The 17,506-nt window shown below is 43.1% G+C and overlaps 1 protein-coding gene across 4 annotated transcripts in view; it reads right to left on the bottom strand.

Moving 5' to 3' along the window:
• gpr63 (G protein-coupled receptor 63) overlaps positions 1 to 1,539 on the bottom strand; it is a 74,439-nt gene extending 72,900 nt beyond the window's left edge. For all 4 annotated transcript variants that reach the window (XM_063070020.1, XM_063070028.1, XM_063070015.1 and 1 more), the window contains exon 1: positions 1,416 to 1,539. Coding sequence is in view for 1 of the 4 variants with exons in the window: in XM_063070038.1 (XP_062926108.1) it covers positions 1,416 to 1,420 (5 nt within the window). In the remaining 3 variants the exon portion in view is untranslated. The remainder of the gene's footprint in view (positions 1 to 1,415) is intronic.
• Between the last annotated feature and the right edge of the window lie 15,967 nt (positions 1,540 to 17,506).

Here is a 17,506-nt window from a genome sequence, read left to right as displayed (position 1 = left end):
GGAGAGTCCAGTACCAGAGGGCATGGTTTAAGAATAAGGGGTAGGTCATTTAGGACAGAGTTGAGGAGGAACTTTTTCTCCCAGAGAGTTGTGGAGGTGTGGAATACGCTGCCTCAGAAGGCAGTGGAGGCCAATTCTCTGGATGCTTTCAAGAAGGAGCCAGATAGGTATCTTATGGATAGGGGAATCAAGGGTTATGGGGACAAGGCAGGAACCGGGTATTGATAGTAGATGATCAGCCATGATCTCAGAATGGCGGTGCAGGCTCGAAGGGCCAAATGGTCTACTTCTGCACCTATTGTCTATTGAATTGCTGCCACATGATTGGCTAATTAGATATTTGCATTAAGCAGGTGTCCAGATTTACAGAATTAAATCAGTGCGTGTTGTGATTTATTTTGCTTGGCAGCCTCAGTACAAAACAATTACTATAAGCTACAGTAATAAATAGTGTAAAGGAGGGGATAGTGACTTGATGGGTTCGAAAGTTTGTGGACCTGATGGAGGAGGGGAAGAAACTGTTCCTAAAACATTGAGTGTGCCTCTTTCAAGCTGAAATCATTCAAATTTTAGATACATCAGAAACAGAATTTTAAAAATATTCCGGATATCAATCCCACGAAGGTATTCAACAGCATTTTTCCATTAAGACCTCTACAAAGGAGAGATCTTGTGTTACTTTGATGTTATTTACTTCGAAACATCGCAAATCTGCAAATAAAAAAGCCTGATTTCCACTCATGCTTTCTTAAATGCAGCGTTTCAACTCACGTCATCAGTATTAACATGTATCTTAACGAAAGCATAATTTGAGTTACTCATGTAGACATTAAAAAATATCAACAGTTGCAATTATAACATCTGAGGATTTTAATTACGCTATTTTATGCCATTAAAGCACGCAAATCGAAGTATTAGGTTACTAACCCCACACAGGACCAATTTCATCATCAAACATCTCGAGTAACACACACACACACGATGCTGGAGGAACTCAGCAGGTCAGGCAGCATCAATTGAGAGGAATAGAGACGTTTCGGGCCGAGACCTACTGAGTTCCTCCAGCATTTGGCGTGTTGCTCTGGATTTCCAGCATCTGCAGAATCTCTTGTGTTTATCACTTCGTCTCTCATTGTTTTGCCACAGCAGAGTAATACATTAAAATGGTAAAATAGAGTAAGATCGTAAAAATAGTTAATAATAATAATAATTGGAATCAAGGGGGTTTGAAAACGGGGGGCAATTTAAACCCCGATTCCAGCTCCTTTTTTTTCTTTACTTTGCCAAGAAACTTAAAGCATAGCATAAATGCTTTATTTATCCAAAAGCGAGCGAAGCCGGAGCGCGGGCAGCGAGCATTCAGCGCTCGGCTGGGAAAACGCTGCCGTACCCGAACGGGGCTAACTTTCACCCACCTCATCAACCATTCCTCTGCCTGTCGCGGCGCCGCTTCGCATCAGATGGGAGAACGGGGAGGGGAGGAGAGGGAAGGGGCCGCCGACTTCCCCACGCCACGCTGTGTATCGGATACACTTTGCCCGGGGTTGGATACACTGTATCCGCGTCGCTGCGCCTCCGCCGCCGTCACGTGTCCGGCGGCCGCTCCGCTGCGGCTCTGCTCCTCCGCGGGCGCAACACCCGGGCCCCTGGCGTCATGCGATCCGCTCCGCCTCCCGGTCATCTCCCCCCCTTCTCCCGGCCCCGGACACCAGACTGGAGTCCCTCACCGCCGGGTTCAGGAACGGCTCCCGTCGGGCGGGAGGCCGGGTTCAGGAACACTCACCCTTCAACCATTCGGTTCATGAACCACCCTGCGCAAATCAAATCACGACCACTGTATTCACTTTATACTGCAACAGACACTTCACTCCTCTCTCTCTCAATCTCTCTACATCACTGGACACAAACTGTACACCGAATAAACCCACAGCTATGCTGACTGTATCTTTTCCCCACCCTGTCTCCATTCCCTTTCCTTGGTTCTGTCATCTCCACCAGATCAGCTCGGAGGATGCTGCTTTCCATTCCAGGACATTAGAGATATCATCCTTTTTCAAAGGATGGGATTTCTCCATCTCCAACATTGACTCTGCTCTCACCCACATCTCCATTTCGCAGACAACCGCCCTCACCCCAACCTCCTGCTGCCATAAGAGTGACAGAGTTTCTCGTCCTCACCTACCACCACCCCATGAGCCTCTACATCCAACACATCATTCTCCACAACTTTCGCAGTATACCCCTCAACAATGGTGTGGAAAGGTGAACAACAGAGTGCCACATGAATGGCTAGAAGTATGGAAATGTATAGACTGTAAGGGAAACATCTGTAAAGGACTGAAAGACATTGAATGGTTTATTGCACATAATTTTATTTTTGAATAAAGTATATTTTGGTAAAAAAAAATCTTCAATGTGATTCTGCACCAAACACATCTTTGACCCTCCCCATGCTCAGCTTTCCATAGGGATTACGCTCTCTGTGATTCCTTTGTCCATTCGTCCCTCCCCATTAATCTCCCTTCCGGCGTTTATCCCTGCAAGTGGCCAAAGTGCTCCCCCTACCCATTCACCTCCTCCCTCACCTCCATTCAGGATCCCAAACAGTCCTCCCAGGTGAGGCAACACTTCACTGGGAAATCTGTTGGGGTTGTCTATTGTATCTGGTGCTCCTGATGTGGCTTCCCCTACACCGGTAGGACCCAACATAGATTGGGGTTCGCTTTGTCAAACTCCTCAGCTCAATCTGCAAAAAGCAGAATTTCCTGGTGGCTCACCATTTTAGTTCCCATTCCTATTCTAACATGTCGGTCCACGGTCTTCTCTTCTGCTAGGACGAGGCCACCCTCAGGATGGAGGAGTAACACCTCATATTAGACCATAAGACATAGGAGCAGAATTAGGCCATTCAGCCCATCAAGTCCATTCCACCATCATCATGGCTGATCCTGGATCCCATTCAACCCCATACATCTGGCCTCTCACCTTGTCCCTTGATGCCCCAACCAATCAGGAATTTATCAACTTCTGCTATGAATATACCCATGGACTTGGCCTCCACTACAGTCCACAGATTCACCACTTTTTGGCTAAAAAAAATCCTCCTTACTCTGCTCTGCTGTCATCCCTGCCGGTATTCTCCTCCAATCCACCTGGGCAAGCTCCTCTCTCATGCCTCTGTAATTCCCTTTATTCCATTGTGATACTGATACACGTGACTTATCCTTCTCCCTCTCAAATTGCTGTATGAATTCAAGAATATTATGATCACTGCCTGCTAAAGGTACATTTACATTAAGCTGACTAATAAAATCAGAATTATTACACAACACCCAATCTAAGATAGCCTTTCCCTGAGTAGGCTCGAGCACAAGATGCTCTAAAAAGCTATCTCATTGGCATTCAACAAATTCTCTTTCTTGCAATCTGACACCAACCTGATTTTCCCAATCCCCTTACATGTGGAAATCCCCATTACAATTGTGACATTACCCTTATTGCATGCCTTTGCAATCTCAACCCCACATCTTGGCTACTATCTAGAGGCCTATAAATGATTTCCATCAAGGTTTTTTAACCCTCGCAATTTCTTAACTCCACCCACAAAGATTCAACATTCTCTGACCCTATGTCACCTCTTTCTAAAGATGTAATTCCATCTCTTACCAACAGAGCCACACTTCCTGCCTGTCCTTTCAATACAAAGTATATCCTTTGATATTAAACTCCCAACTATGACCTTCTTCCAGCTACGATTCAGTGATGCCCGCAATGTTATACCAACCAATCTCTAAATGTGCCACAAATTCGTCCACCTTATTCCAAATGCTATGTACATTTAAAAACAGCACCTTCAGTCCTGCATTCTTCACCCTTTTGAATTTTGCCTCTGTGGTACAATTTAACTCTCTGCTCTGAGTCCATTTGTACCCAATCATTGACTTGTCCTTCCTCACAGTCATGTTACACCCATTATCTACTTGTAAACCTGCCGGCTCATCCTCAGCTCTGTCATACTGGTTCCCATCACCCTGACATGTTAGTTTAAACCACTCCCAACAGCTCTAATAAATCTGCCTGCAAGAATATTGGTTCTCCTCAGATTCAAGAGCAACCCGTCCCTTTGGCACAGATCCTACCTGCCCCAGAAGAGGTCCCAATTATCCAGAAACCTGAATCCCTGCCCCCTGCTCCAATTCTTCAGCCACACATTTATCTGCCACCTCACTCTATTCCTATCCTCACTGTCTCGTGGCACAGGCAGTAATCCCGAGATTACTTCCCTTGAGGTCCTGCTTCCCAGCTTCCTCCCTAACTGCTAATATCCTGTTTTCAGAACGTCCTCACTTTTTCTTCCTCCGTCATTGGTATCAATATGTACCATGACTTCTGGCTGCTCACCCTCCCTTTTCAGGATATTGTGGACACGTTCAGAAACAACACACACCCTTGCACCTGGGAGGCAAACTACCATCCCTGTTTCCCTTTCTCCTATTCCATCTAGGTAGTCTTCAGTTATGACACGAACATCAATTTCTCCAACTTCTGATAATTTTCCCCTCCCTCTTCCATCTTTTTCCATCCCTGGTGCCACTCCCTTCCCTTTCTTCCATGGTCCACTCTCTTCCTAAGGAAAAGATTCCTTTTCCTTTTTCACTTACCAACTCTCAACTTCTAACTTCATCCACCACACCCCCCACTTGGGTTCACCTATCATCTTCTAACTTTTCCTTCATTCCTCCCCCCCCCATCCTCTTCAGGTTTCCTCCCACTTCCTTTCTCGTCCTGATGAAAGGTGTCACCTTTCCATAGATGCTGCCTGACCTGCTGAGTTCCTCCAGTATCTTGTGAGTGTGCTGCTCTACACTTTGTGTTCTATTTGATGATAGCAATTTTGTAATTAATTAATTTGGCCGTGCCAGCCCACAGTCAGGGAACAGGGATAGAAGTATGAGGCCCAGGAACAATTACGAATATGTGGTTCTTGAAGTTTTGCAACACTGTGACCAATTTGACCACTTTGCAGTAAAATGGACGTAATTTTTGTTTTGTGTTTTCTTGTAAAAATTCTGTTTAATTTACATTTTCTTGTGAACGCTTCTTAAATGCTGCATTCACAAGAAATGGTGTAATGCTGCTGCAAATAAATTTTTCGTTGAAGCTGTGCATATATATATATATATCCAGGGTGCCAACATCTCTAAAGATCTATTCTGGGGACTGTTGATCTATTGATGCAATTGCAAAGGAGATTTGGCATATTTCCTCGTATGTACCATGGAGAACACTCCGACTGGTCGCATCACCGTCTGGTAGGGAGGGGCCATGCACAGGGTTGGAAAAAAGCTGCAGAAAGTTGTAAACTCAGCCAGCTCCATCATTGGCACGAGCCTCCCTGGCATCAGGGACTTCTTTAAAAGGATGCATCAGCAAGGGAGATGAGGCTGAGTACAGGGCTACGGTAGAAAACTTTGTCACATGGTGTGAGCAGAATTATCTGCAGCTTAATGTGAAAAAGACTAAGGAGCTGGTGGTAGACCTGAGGAGAGCTAAGGTACCGGTGACCCCTGTTTCCATCCAGGGGGTCAGTGTGGCCATGGTGGAGGATTACAAATACATGGGGATACAAATTGACAATAAACTGGACTGGTCAAAGAACACTGAGGCTGTCTGCAAGAAGGGTCAGAGCCGTCTCCATTTCCTGAGGAGACTGAGGTCCTTTAACATCTGCCGGACGATGCTGAGGATGTTCTACAAGTCAGTGGTGGCCAATGCGATCATGTTTGCTGTTGTGTGCTGGGGCAGCAGGTTGAGGGCAGCAGACACCAACAGAATCAACAAACTCACTCGTAAGGCCAGTGATGTTGTGGGGATAGAACTGGACTCACTCACGGTGGTGTCTGAAAAGAAGATGCTGTCTAAGTTGCATGCCATCTTGGACAATGTCTCCCATCCACTACATAGTGTACTGGTTGGGCACAGGAGTACATTCAGCCAGAGACTCATTCCTCCAAGATGCAGCACAGAGCGTCACAGGAAGTCATTCCTGCCTGTGGCCATCAAACTTTACAACTCCTCCCTTGGAGGGTCAGACACCCTGAGCCAATAGGCTGGTCCTGGACTTATTTCCTGGCGTAATTTACATATTACTATTTAACTATTTATGATTTTATTACTATTTATTATTTATAGTGCAACTGTAATGAAAACCAATTTCCCCCAGGATCGATAAAGTATGACTATGACTATGCAATGCCTCAAAAAGGTAGCATCCATCATTAAGGACCTCCATCACCCAGGGCATGCCCTCTTCTCGTTACTACCATCAGGGAGGAGGTACAGGAGTCTGAAGGCACACACTCAACATTTTAGGAATAGCTTCTCTTCCGCCATCACATTCCTTGATGGTCCATGAATAGCACCTCATTATTTTTGCTCTTATTTTGCACAAGTTATTTTTAAAATATATTTCTTATTGTAACATACAGTAATTTCTATGGTCCTGAGGACAGGTCTGGGCCGAAATGTTGACTATCTATCATTTCCCTAGATGCTGCCTGACCTACTGAGCTCCTCCAGAATTTTGTTTGTGTTGCATTGTAATTTTTATGAGTTGCAATTGTTACATACCTCAAGGAGATCTTGTGACTTTCTTGTAAGAATGATGTAATGGTCTTTTGGAGGTCACCTGATGTAATTTTCCCGCCGATGTGAGGTCACGTGATGACATGTTCACCACGGGTATAAAAGGGAAGACCCCTGGTGACGCAGTTGGTTTTCCAGCTAGAACGTTTGTCGGAGGCTCCGTTCTGTTGCGTATTTACCTTATGATGCAGTTTCATTTTTAAAACGGAGTTTTACGTTCTATTGTAAGGTACAATAGTGCTGGACTGGCAGTTTACCCATTTCTGTCAGATTTGTTGATGTACTTTTTCAGTAGTATTGGAGAGTGAAGACTTTATCGAAGTACAGGACCTGAAGGATTAAGAGAAGTTGGGAATGTTCAGCAGTTTAATAAAGGATCGACCTTATTGAGTCTTCGTCAAAGAAGTAGTGACCTGCATCGAAGATAACTCCTGCCAAAAGAGAGCAAGGAAGTTCATGCAAGGTTTGCTCTCCAGAAATAAAGGTCAGTTGTTTTTAAGCCGTTTATTTCCTTCATCGTGAATCCTTTGGACAGAACCAGCAGGAAAATCGCGTCTAAGAAGAAATCCTTCTCCAGAGAAGTCTCTCCCAATTGAATGTATAAATCTGTTGGACTTTCGAATTTACCATTTTAAGAACTGTATTTGATTTTACCGCTTTAAGAACTGTTTATGCATTTATCGCTTTAAGAAGCAGTACTGAGTGGCGATTTGTCGAATGGCCGCATAGTGGTTAATTTCTGGTTAAGGTTTTCATTTTCATTTGTTTTTTATAGTTTATCAGTGTTTAATAAATGTTTGGTTGTTTTTATATAACCAGACTCGATTGATATTCATTGCTGCCAGTTACGTAACACAATGTCCTGCTGCCACAAACAACAAATTTCACAACTTACGCCAGTGATAATAAACCTGGTTCTGATGTACTTGTGCATGTGACAATAAATGACTTTATTTATTCATTGAGACAGTTGAAACTGCAGATGCCGTCAACCTACAGTAACACACTCAAAACACAAAAGGAACTCAGCAGGTCAGACAGCATCTTTGGAGAGGAATGAACAGTTTCACCCTGAAACATTGGCTGTGTGTTTCCCTCTGCAGAAGCTGTCTGATTTGCTGAACAAGAGAAAATCTGCAGATGTTGGAAATCCAAGCAACACACACAAAATGCTGGAGGAACTCAGCAGGCCAGGCACCATCTAGGAAAGGAGTACAGTTGACGATTTGGGCCGAAACCCTTAGGCAGGCTAAATGGCCAAGCACCAGAAAAAGTGGGATCTCCCACTGGCCATCCATTTTAATTCCACTTCACATTCCCATGGCCTTTTCTACTGTCGTGATGAGGCCACTCTTAGGATGGAGGAACAACACCTTATATTCCATTTGGGTAGCCTCCAACCTGATGGCATGAAGATCGATTTCTCAAACTTCCAGTAATGCCCTCCACCCTCCTCTCCTTCAGCATTTCTCATTCCCTTTTCCCTCTCTCACCTTCTCTCCTTGACCGCCCATTGCCTCCTTCTGGAGCTCCTCCCCCCTTTTCTTTCTTCCATGGCCTTCTGTCGCTTTCACCAATCAACTTCCCAGCTCTTTACTTCATCCCTCCACCTCCAAGTTTCACCCTATTGTCCGGCCTTTCTTTCTCTCCATCCCCCCTTCCTCCCTCCTCAGCCTTTTTACCTCCAGTCCTGCTGAAGGGTTTTAGCCCGAAACATCGACTCTGCTCTTTTCCATAGATGCTACCTGGCCCGCTGAGTTCCTCCGGCGTTATTCGTGTGCTGACCTGCTGAGTTCCTCTGGCGTTACACGCGTACTGACCTTTCCTCCGGCGTTATTCGCGTGCTGACCTTTCCTCTGGCGTTATACGTGTCCTGACCTTTCCTCTGGCGTTACACGCGTACTGACCTTTCCTCCGGCGTTATACATGTGCTGATCTACTGAGTTCCTCTGGCGTTATATGTGTCCTGACCTTTCCTCCGGCGTTATTCGCGTGCTGACCTCTCCTCCGGCGTTATTCGCGTGCTGACCCTTCCTCCGCCGTTATACGTGTCCTGACCTTTCCTCCGGCGTTATACGTGTCCTGACCTCTCCTCCAGCGTTATACGCGTGCTGACCTCTCCTCCGGCGTTATACGTGTCCTGACCTTTCCTCCGGCGTTATACGCGTGCTGACCCTTCCTCCGGCGTTATACGTGTCCTGACCTTTCCTCCGGCGTTATACGCGTGCTGACCCTTCCTCCGGCGTTATACGCGTGCTGACCCTTCCTCCGGCGTTATACGTGTCCTGACCTTTCCTCCGGCGTTATACGCGTGCTGACCCTTCCTCCGGCGTTATACGTGTCCTGACCTTTCCTCCGGCGTTATACGTGTCCTGACCTCTCCTCCGGCGTTATACGCGTGCTGACCTCTCCTCTGGCGTTATACGCGTGCTGACCCTTCCTCCGGCGTTATACGTGTCCTGACCCTTCCTCCGGCGTTATACGCGTGCTGACCTTTCCTCCGGCGTTATACGCGTGCTGACCTCTCCTCCGGCGTTATACGCGTGCTGACCTCTCCTCCGGCGTTATACGTGTCCTGACCTTTCCTCCGGCGTTATACGTGTCCTGACCATTCCTCCGGCGTTATTCGCGTGCTGACCTCTCCTCCGACGGTATACGTGTCCTGACCTTTCCTCCGGCGTTATTCGCGTGCTGACCTTTCCTCCAGCGTTATACTTGTCCTGACCTTTCCTCTGGCGTTATTCACGTGCTGACCTTTCCTCCGGCGTTATACGTGTCCTGACCGTTCCTCCGGCGTTATTCGCGTGCTGACCTCTCCTCCGGCGGTATACGTGTCCTGACCTTTCCTCCGGCGTTATTCGCGTGCTGACCTTTCCTCCAGCGTTATACTTGTCCTGACCTTTCCTCTGGCGTTATTCACGTGCTGACCTTTCCTCCGGCATTATACGCGTACTGACCTTTCCTCTGTCGTTATACGTGTCCTGACCTCTCCTCTGTCGTTATACGTGTCCTGACCTCTCCTCTGTCATTATACGTGTCCTGACCTTTCCTCTGTCGTTATACGCGTGCTGACCTTTCCTCCGGCGTTATACATGTGCTGATCTGCTGAGTTCCTCCGATGTTTATTTACAAGTACTTGTTACTGCTTTCATTTCTGCTCCAGGTGTTACTTGAAGTGATACCCTGAAGTAGTCCTGTGTGAAATGTTCAGTCAGGTCGTTTTATCTCAAGCATACCCAATCTGCTGGATGATCTCACTGGGCAAGCAGCATCGGCTGGAGGAAAGAAACTGTTCATATTCCTTTTTGACCCAAAACATCACCAATTCCTTTCCTTCCCCTGATGCTGCCCAATTCACTTCCCATCTTAAATGAGACATAGGAGCAAATTTGGCCACTCCAACAAGGCTGATTTATTATCCCTCACAACCCCATTCTCCACGTAACCTTTAGTGTCCTGATTAATCAAGAACCTATCAACCTCTGCTTTAAATATACCCAAAGACTTGGCTTCCACAACCATCCCAGGCAATGAATTCCACAGATTCACCAACCTCTGGCAAATGAAATTCCTCCTCATTTCTGATCTAAGGGATGTCCTTCTATTCTGAGGCTGTGCCCTCTGGTCCTAGATTCCCTCACTATAGGAAACATCCTCTCCACATTCACTCTTTTGAGATATTCTATGAACTGACTATCAGATCACCTGTTACCTTCTTCTTTCCAAACCAAGAAGTTCCGATCTCTCATGTTCTTCTTTAGACACCAGGCTGAACAACTTCAGTAAATAATCCCAGACTCTGTATCAGGTCTTTTGTGTGGTGTCGAATTAATACTGAATTCAAGGCCTGAACCAATGAAGAAAATTCCTGGAGGCAGCAGTGAAGAACTGAAACATAAGCAGGTGGTGTTGAAGAGGAGGAGGAGGACGTGGCATTGACTTAGCACACTTGTAGTTTAACTCTGCAAATGTCATATTATTCTTATGTCGAAAATTGAATTTTCTCTCCAATGGAAATGCTATGTTGGAAAGATCATTGCGAACACTACCCCCCCAGCAAACTGCCTTTTCCAAAAGTGCCCTTCCTAAAAACGTTAACGGGCTCTTAAAAGAAAAACTTCACACCACTTTCTACCCCCAGGTAGTAAATCTAATTAACCATTCTAGTTAGCCCCACCCCCCTATCAATTACTCCCCTTCACTGAACTGCACTGTAAACATTTTAAACCACTTTTTATAATGCTGTTTACATTGTAAATGCAAGCTGGTATTTGTGTATTTATGCACATTTTATTCCATATCCATACTTCAATCTAAATTTATTTTTATTAGACTTTATTATTGTTGACAGTTGATTTTTTTGTCGTGCTGTGCCAACACCCACAGCAGATTCCTAATACATGTAAATGTATATGGTGAATAAAGCTGATCCTTGAAACAGAATTTTCTTAATTTTCCTCAAAGGTTGGCACACAGAAATTATAAGACATCTGTAATATGAGAAAATTTCCAGATGCTGGAAATCCAAAGCAACACGCACAAAATTCTGGAAGAACTTAGCCGGTCAGGAAATGAATAAATAATCGATGTTTTGGGCTGAGACACTTCTTCAGGACAGAAACCCTTCTTTAGAGACACAAGAAATCTGTTTCTCTTCTTGTAGGATCAGCAAAGTCTTAACAATGACATGCAAGTCTGAAACTTCATTCAGGGTTGGATATGACACATAGATTTGGAACAGTCCAGTGCTATTTCAGATGGGTTGCTGAGGAGGGTGTTAGTGGTTGATGATAGAGATTCAGCGAGAATAACAGCAAAATGGTAAAAATTATTAAACAAAGCACAGAAATCTATACAGTCCATGTTGATGTCCACCAGAACAGATACACCAGTCCCATTATTCTTAGTCCTACAGTCTCTACAGATGTTAGTAGGCAGCTTCTATGGAAGGAAATAAACAGTTGACGTTTTGGGCGAAGACCCTTCATCAAGACTGGAAAGGAATGTCTGCACATTCTGACATATCAGTCCATGGCTCCCTTGACTGCAAATGAGGGCACCCTCAGGCTGGAGGAGCACCACCACCTCATAAACTGTCTGGATAGTCCTCAACCTGATGGCATGAACAATTTCCCTCAACTCTGGCAGTTTCTCCCTCCTCATCTTGCTCCTTCTCTTTTTATCCATTCCCCATTCTGGCCCCCCTTACCCCTTCTCCTCACCTGCCTATTATCTCCCTTTGTTGCCCTTCCTTTCTTCCACGGTCCACTCTCCTCTCCTATCAGAGTTCTTTTTCTTTCAGCCCTTTACCTTTTCCACCTATCACCTCCCAGCTTCTTACTTTATCGTCCCTCCCCCACCCGCCACCTTATTATTCTGGCTACTCCTTTCCTTTCCAATTCTAATGAAGGGTCTCGGCCCAAAACTTCACCTGTTTTCTCCTCTCCGTAAATGTTGCTGGACCTGCTGAGTTCCTCCAGCATTTTGTGTGACACTGCGTCAAAGAGTTTGATCAACTGTATCTGCCATAAACATTTACATACTGTACATATATTAGGAATTGCTCTGGTGTTTTATGCATATTTTTCCATATCTGTATTTTAACTTGAGTTTATTTTTACATAATTTTTATGTTTATATTGCTGAATTTTTTTCATTGCATATTGTGCAATACAGCAACAAAAACAACATTCAACAATTATAAAAAATAAAGAATTATATAAAAAATAAACTTGAGGCTTAAGTACGGATATTGAATAAAATGTGTATAAATTTATGAATACCTGCATGTATTTAGAATGTAAACAGCATTAGAAACAGTGATTTAAAGTGTTTACAGTGCAGAGCAGTGACTGAGGAAATAGACAGAGGGGGGTGGGAGGAGGGGTTATTGAAATGGTTGATCAGATTAACTGCCTAAGGGAAGAGACTTCTAAGATGCTGTGAAGTTTGTATTTTAATAGCTCTAGAGCAAACGTGGCTCTGTATCAGATTGATTGCAATAATACTCCTGTGGAGAACAGGGAAACCCCAACCCTAACGCACGTGAACAGATGCTGTTGCCTTCCTCACAAGCAAGTTATAATGAAAAAATACCTACTTCCTTTTTATGTAAAAAAACATGAATGTGTTTAAGCCAGTTTATGAATGGAGGATTATTGTTAATGCATAGTCTTGATCATATATTTGAAAGAACCATCTCCACTCACTGACCCACCCCACCACACTCCTTACTGCCACTACTTCACCATTTCCTGTCAGTCACATTATGCACAACCTAGTGTCACTTTATGGACATACAATCAATCTGTGTACATAAGCTATCTTAAATCTTTATATTTAGTGATTTTTTATTATTGTGGTCTTTATCCTAGTGTTTTTTTTGGTGCTGTATCAGATCCAGAGTAACAATTATTTTGTTCTCCTTTACACTTGTGTACTGGAAATGACATTAAACAATCTTGGGATAAATAATGACAGTAATTGGAATGCTCAACAGCATTTGTGGAAAGATAAATAGTTTATATTTCAGATGATAACTTTTAATATCTTGTAAAATATTGCAGTGATATAAAGCATTTTGGTAAGTATACAGGAAGGGAACAGGAAAAGGAAAGGAATAAGTGATAGAAAGGGGAGATTAAATGATAAAAATTACATTGGTATGTGAGAAGCAAATTGAAGAGGTGTATAAGATTGTGAGAGGATCAGACAGAGTGAACAGCCAGTACCTCTTGCCAGGGTGCCAATGGCCAATACCGTGCGACATCTGTTTAATGCGAGTGGAGGGAAGTTTAGAGACGTTTAGTGTTTTGTGTGCAGTTTTGGTCAGCTACTTACAGGAAAGATGCAAGTAAGATTGAAAGAGCACAGGGAAAATATACAAGGATGTTGCTGGGTCTGGAAGACCTAAGTTATAAGGAAAGATTGAATAGGTTAGGACTTTATTCCTCAGAATGTTGAAAATTGAGGGGAAATTTGACAGAGATATACTAAATTATGAGAGGTACAGATAAGGTAAATGCAAGCAGGATTTTTCCACTGAGGTTGGGCAGGACAACAACCAGAAGTCATAGGTTAAGGGTGAAAGGTGAAAAGTTTAAGGGGAACGTGAGAGGAAACTTCTTCACTCAGATGTTGGGAGAGTGGAATGAGCTGTCAGCACAAGTGGTACATGCAAGCTCGATTTCAATGATCAAGCAACCTTTGTATAGGCACATGGTACGTAGGAGTATGGAGGGCTATGGTCCCGGTGCAGGTCAATGGGAGTAGGCTAGATTGGCTGAAAGACCTGCTTCTGTGCTGTACCTCTATGTCAGAGATAGAGAATGCTGGGTTCCTGGATCATGCTGCCACCAGGGGTGGTGGTTGAGGCGGATACATTAGGAACATTTAGAGACTCTCAGATAGGCACAAGGATGCAATAAAAATGGAGATTTGTGGACTGTGTAGGAGGGAAGGTTTAGATTGATTGTGGGGCAGGTTTATATACTGTAGGTCGGCATAACATTGTGGACCTGTACTGTGCTGAACTGGTTCTACAGTGGCATAAATCCTACTATAACTAACCTTTTCTAGTCATTGTAAAAAGTTATTAAAGTAGAATATTAGTTGTCCATTGATGCAGTCTGACAAGCTAAGATTTTGGACATTTTCTATTTTAACTTCTAATCCCCAGTACCTACCCCATTTTTCTTTTCTCTGTGTCAAACTGGAATACAGAAGCAGACAACAGCACCTTATTCATTTTTCATTTCGTAGGTTGGAAATCAGGGATGTGTAACTGGCAATGAAGTGGCTTCAAAATCGCTTTTTCCATAAATCAACATTACAATTTCTACATTCTCTTTTCCCACATTTGCAAATTTGACTAAAATACAATGGTTATCACAAAATCTACTTAAAAATGTAGTGTAGAAAATAGATTAAAAGTTCAGTAAAACCTGTTAAATGAGCCTTCCCTCTGGTAATGATACGGTACTTATCCGATTATACTATCACACTGCTCCCTCTACTGGTCACTTCAATGTTTTTGATCACTTACCCACTAAATGTGTTCAGATTTCAAGATTCAAGATGTTTACTGTCATTCTTCAATACTTGAGTGGAAAGAAGGAAAACTATACTACAAAGAAGAAAAAATCTGCAGATACTGGAAATCCAAGCAACACATATTAACGATTATTACTCCGGATCCAATGCAGCATATAAAATCACAAAATATATCAATATAAAAGCAACCTTATGAAACACTGAACAATTAACTGTTGTTTTTGGCTATATATAGATAGGATTACTTTATATAGCCGCCATTAAAAATATGTTTGAATGCAGTAAATTGGACAGTCATCCAAAAGATGATACCTGGCATGAAATATAATGAGAGAGTAGGGACTATATGGTAACTTTCAGAACCACTTGATGTAACAAAGATGGCCTAAAAACATACAAATATAAAAAGTATATAGACTCCTGGACCTCACAAGCTAACTCATTATGAATTTGCACTTTGTTCTGCATTCTCACTGCTTTACCTTGTTCTGCCTTAATGCATTGCATAACGATTTGATCTGTCTGAACGATATGCAAACTTTTCACTGTATGTGTGACAATAATAAATCAATTCATATACATACATACACACATATATACATATACGGTGGCATGCAAAAGTTTGGGCACCCCTGGCCAAAATTTCTGTTACTGTCAATAGTTGAGTAGGTGAACTGATCTCCAAAAGTGATAAAGTTAAAGATGAAACATTCTTTTCAACATTTTAAGCAAGTTTAGTGCATTATTTTTGTGTTGTACAATTTTAGAGTGGAAAAAAGGAGCACCATGCAAAAGTTTGGGCACCCCAAGAGATTTGAGCTCTCAGATAACTTTTACCAAGGTCTCAGACCTTAATTGGCTTGTTAGGGCTATAGCTTGTTCACAGTCATCGTTAGGAAAGGCCAGGTGATGCAAATTTCAAAGCTTTATAAATACCCTGACTCCTCAAACCTTGTCCCAACAATCAGCAGCCATGGGCTCCTCTAAGCAGCTGCCTAGCACTCTGAAAATTAAAATAAATGATGCCCACAAAGCAGGAGAAGGCTATAAGAAGATAGCAAAGCATTTTCAGGTAGCCGTTACCTCAGTTCGTAATGTAATTAAGAAATGGCAGTTAACAGGAACGGTGGAGGCCAAGTTGAGGTCTGGAAGACCAAGAAAACTTTCCGAGAGAACTGCTCGTAGGATTGCGAGAAAGGTAAATCAAAACCCCCGTGTGACTGCAAAAGACCTTCGGGAAGATTTAGCAGACTCTGGAGTGGTGGTGCACTGTTCTACTGTGCAGCGACACCTAAACAAATATGATCTTCATGGAAGAGTCATCGGAAGAAAACCTTTCCTGTGTCCTCACCACAAAATTCAGCGTCAGAAGTTTGCAAAGGAACATCTAAACAAGCCTGATGCATTTTGGAAACAAGTCCTGTGGACTGAAGAAGTTAAAATAGAACTTTTTGGCCGCAGTGAGCAAAGGTATGATTGGAGAAAAAGGGGTGCAGAAATTCATGAAAAGGAAACCTCTCCAACTGTTAAGCATGGGGGTGGATCGATCATGCATTGGGCTTGTGTTGCAGTCAGTGGCACAGGGAACAATTCACTGGTAGAGGGAAGAATGAATTCAATTAAATACCAGCAAATTCTGGAAGCAAACATCACAGTCTGTAAAAAAAAAGCCAAAGATGAAAAGAGGATGGCTTCTACAACAGGATTATGATCCTAAACACACCTCAAAATCCACAATGGGCTACCTCAAGAGGCACAAGCTGAAGGTTTTGCCATGGCCCTCACAGTCCCCCGACCTAAACATCATCAAAAATCAGTGGATAGACCTCAAAAGAACACTGCATGCAAGACGGTCCAAGAATCTCACAGAACTAGAAGGCTTTTGCAAGAATGGGCGAAAATCCCCCAAACAAGAATGGAAAGACTCTTAGCATTTACAAGCTGTGATACTTGCCAAAGGGGGTGTTACTAAGTACTGACCATGCAGGGTGCCGAAACTTTTGCTTCAGGCCCTTTTCCTTTTTTGTTATTTTGAAACTGTAAAAGATGGAAATAAAAAAGTAATCTTGCTTAAAATATTAAAGAAATGTGTCATCTTTAACTTTATGCCTTTTGGAAATCAGGTCATCTTTTACTCGCTTAGCTATTCACGGTGACAGAAATTTTGACCAGGGGTGCCCAAACTTTTGCATGCCACTTTATATGTACATATATACCTATAAATTTATTGAAACGGAAGCAAACAAGGCAAACTTACAGCAAGGGGCACAAAGAGCAATGAGAGGAGTACCTTCGGTTGTTTAGGCTGAGGATGTTGATTGGGACTGAGGACTGCTTCCATAGTGTTTTAATTATTTTATTTGGTACGTGCTCTCAAGGGGCGAATATGGTATCATTTCTCAAAAGTGCAACACTTCAGCCAGACAGCACTTAAAATGGGATTTTATTTTTTGTAGTTATGCGTTCTTGTAAAAATTGTGTATAATTTGTCTTTAATTAATGTTTGTTCCTGTGAATACTGCTTATTTGATGCTGTGTACCTGTGACGATGCTGCAAGTTAGTTTTTCATTGCACCTGCACATACATGTACTTGTGCACTTGGCAATGAACTCCACTTTGACTTTTAATTTATTGGTGTTTTACATAATTCTGCAGGATGTGTAGCAAATAAGCATATTTGCACCATACATAGTGAAAGATTCAAAACAAAACAAACCACCTCTCAATGCCAAAGTTTGATATGCCCAATGCTTTGATCAAAGGTTCAGTGAACACCACATTGAAACACAATGCAAACAGACACTAAAC

This window comes from Mobula hypostoma, chromosome 2 (assembly GCF_963921235.1).
Source record: "Mobula hypostoma chromosome 2, sMobHyp1.1, whole genome shotgun sequence".
NCBI classification, from domain to species: domain Eukaryota; kingdom Metazoa; phylum Chordata; class Chondrichthyes; order Myliobatiformes; family Myliobatidae; genus Mobula; species Mobula hypostoma.
This window is presented reverse-complemented; position numbering and strand designations above follow the sequence as displayed.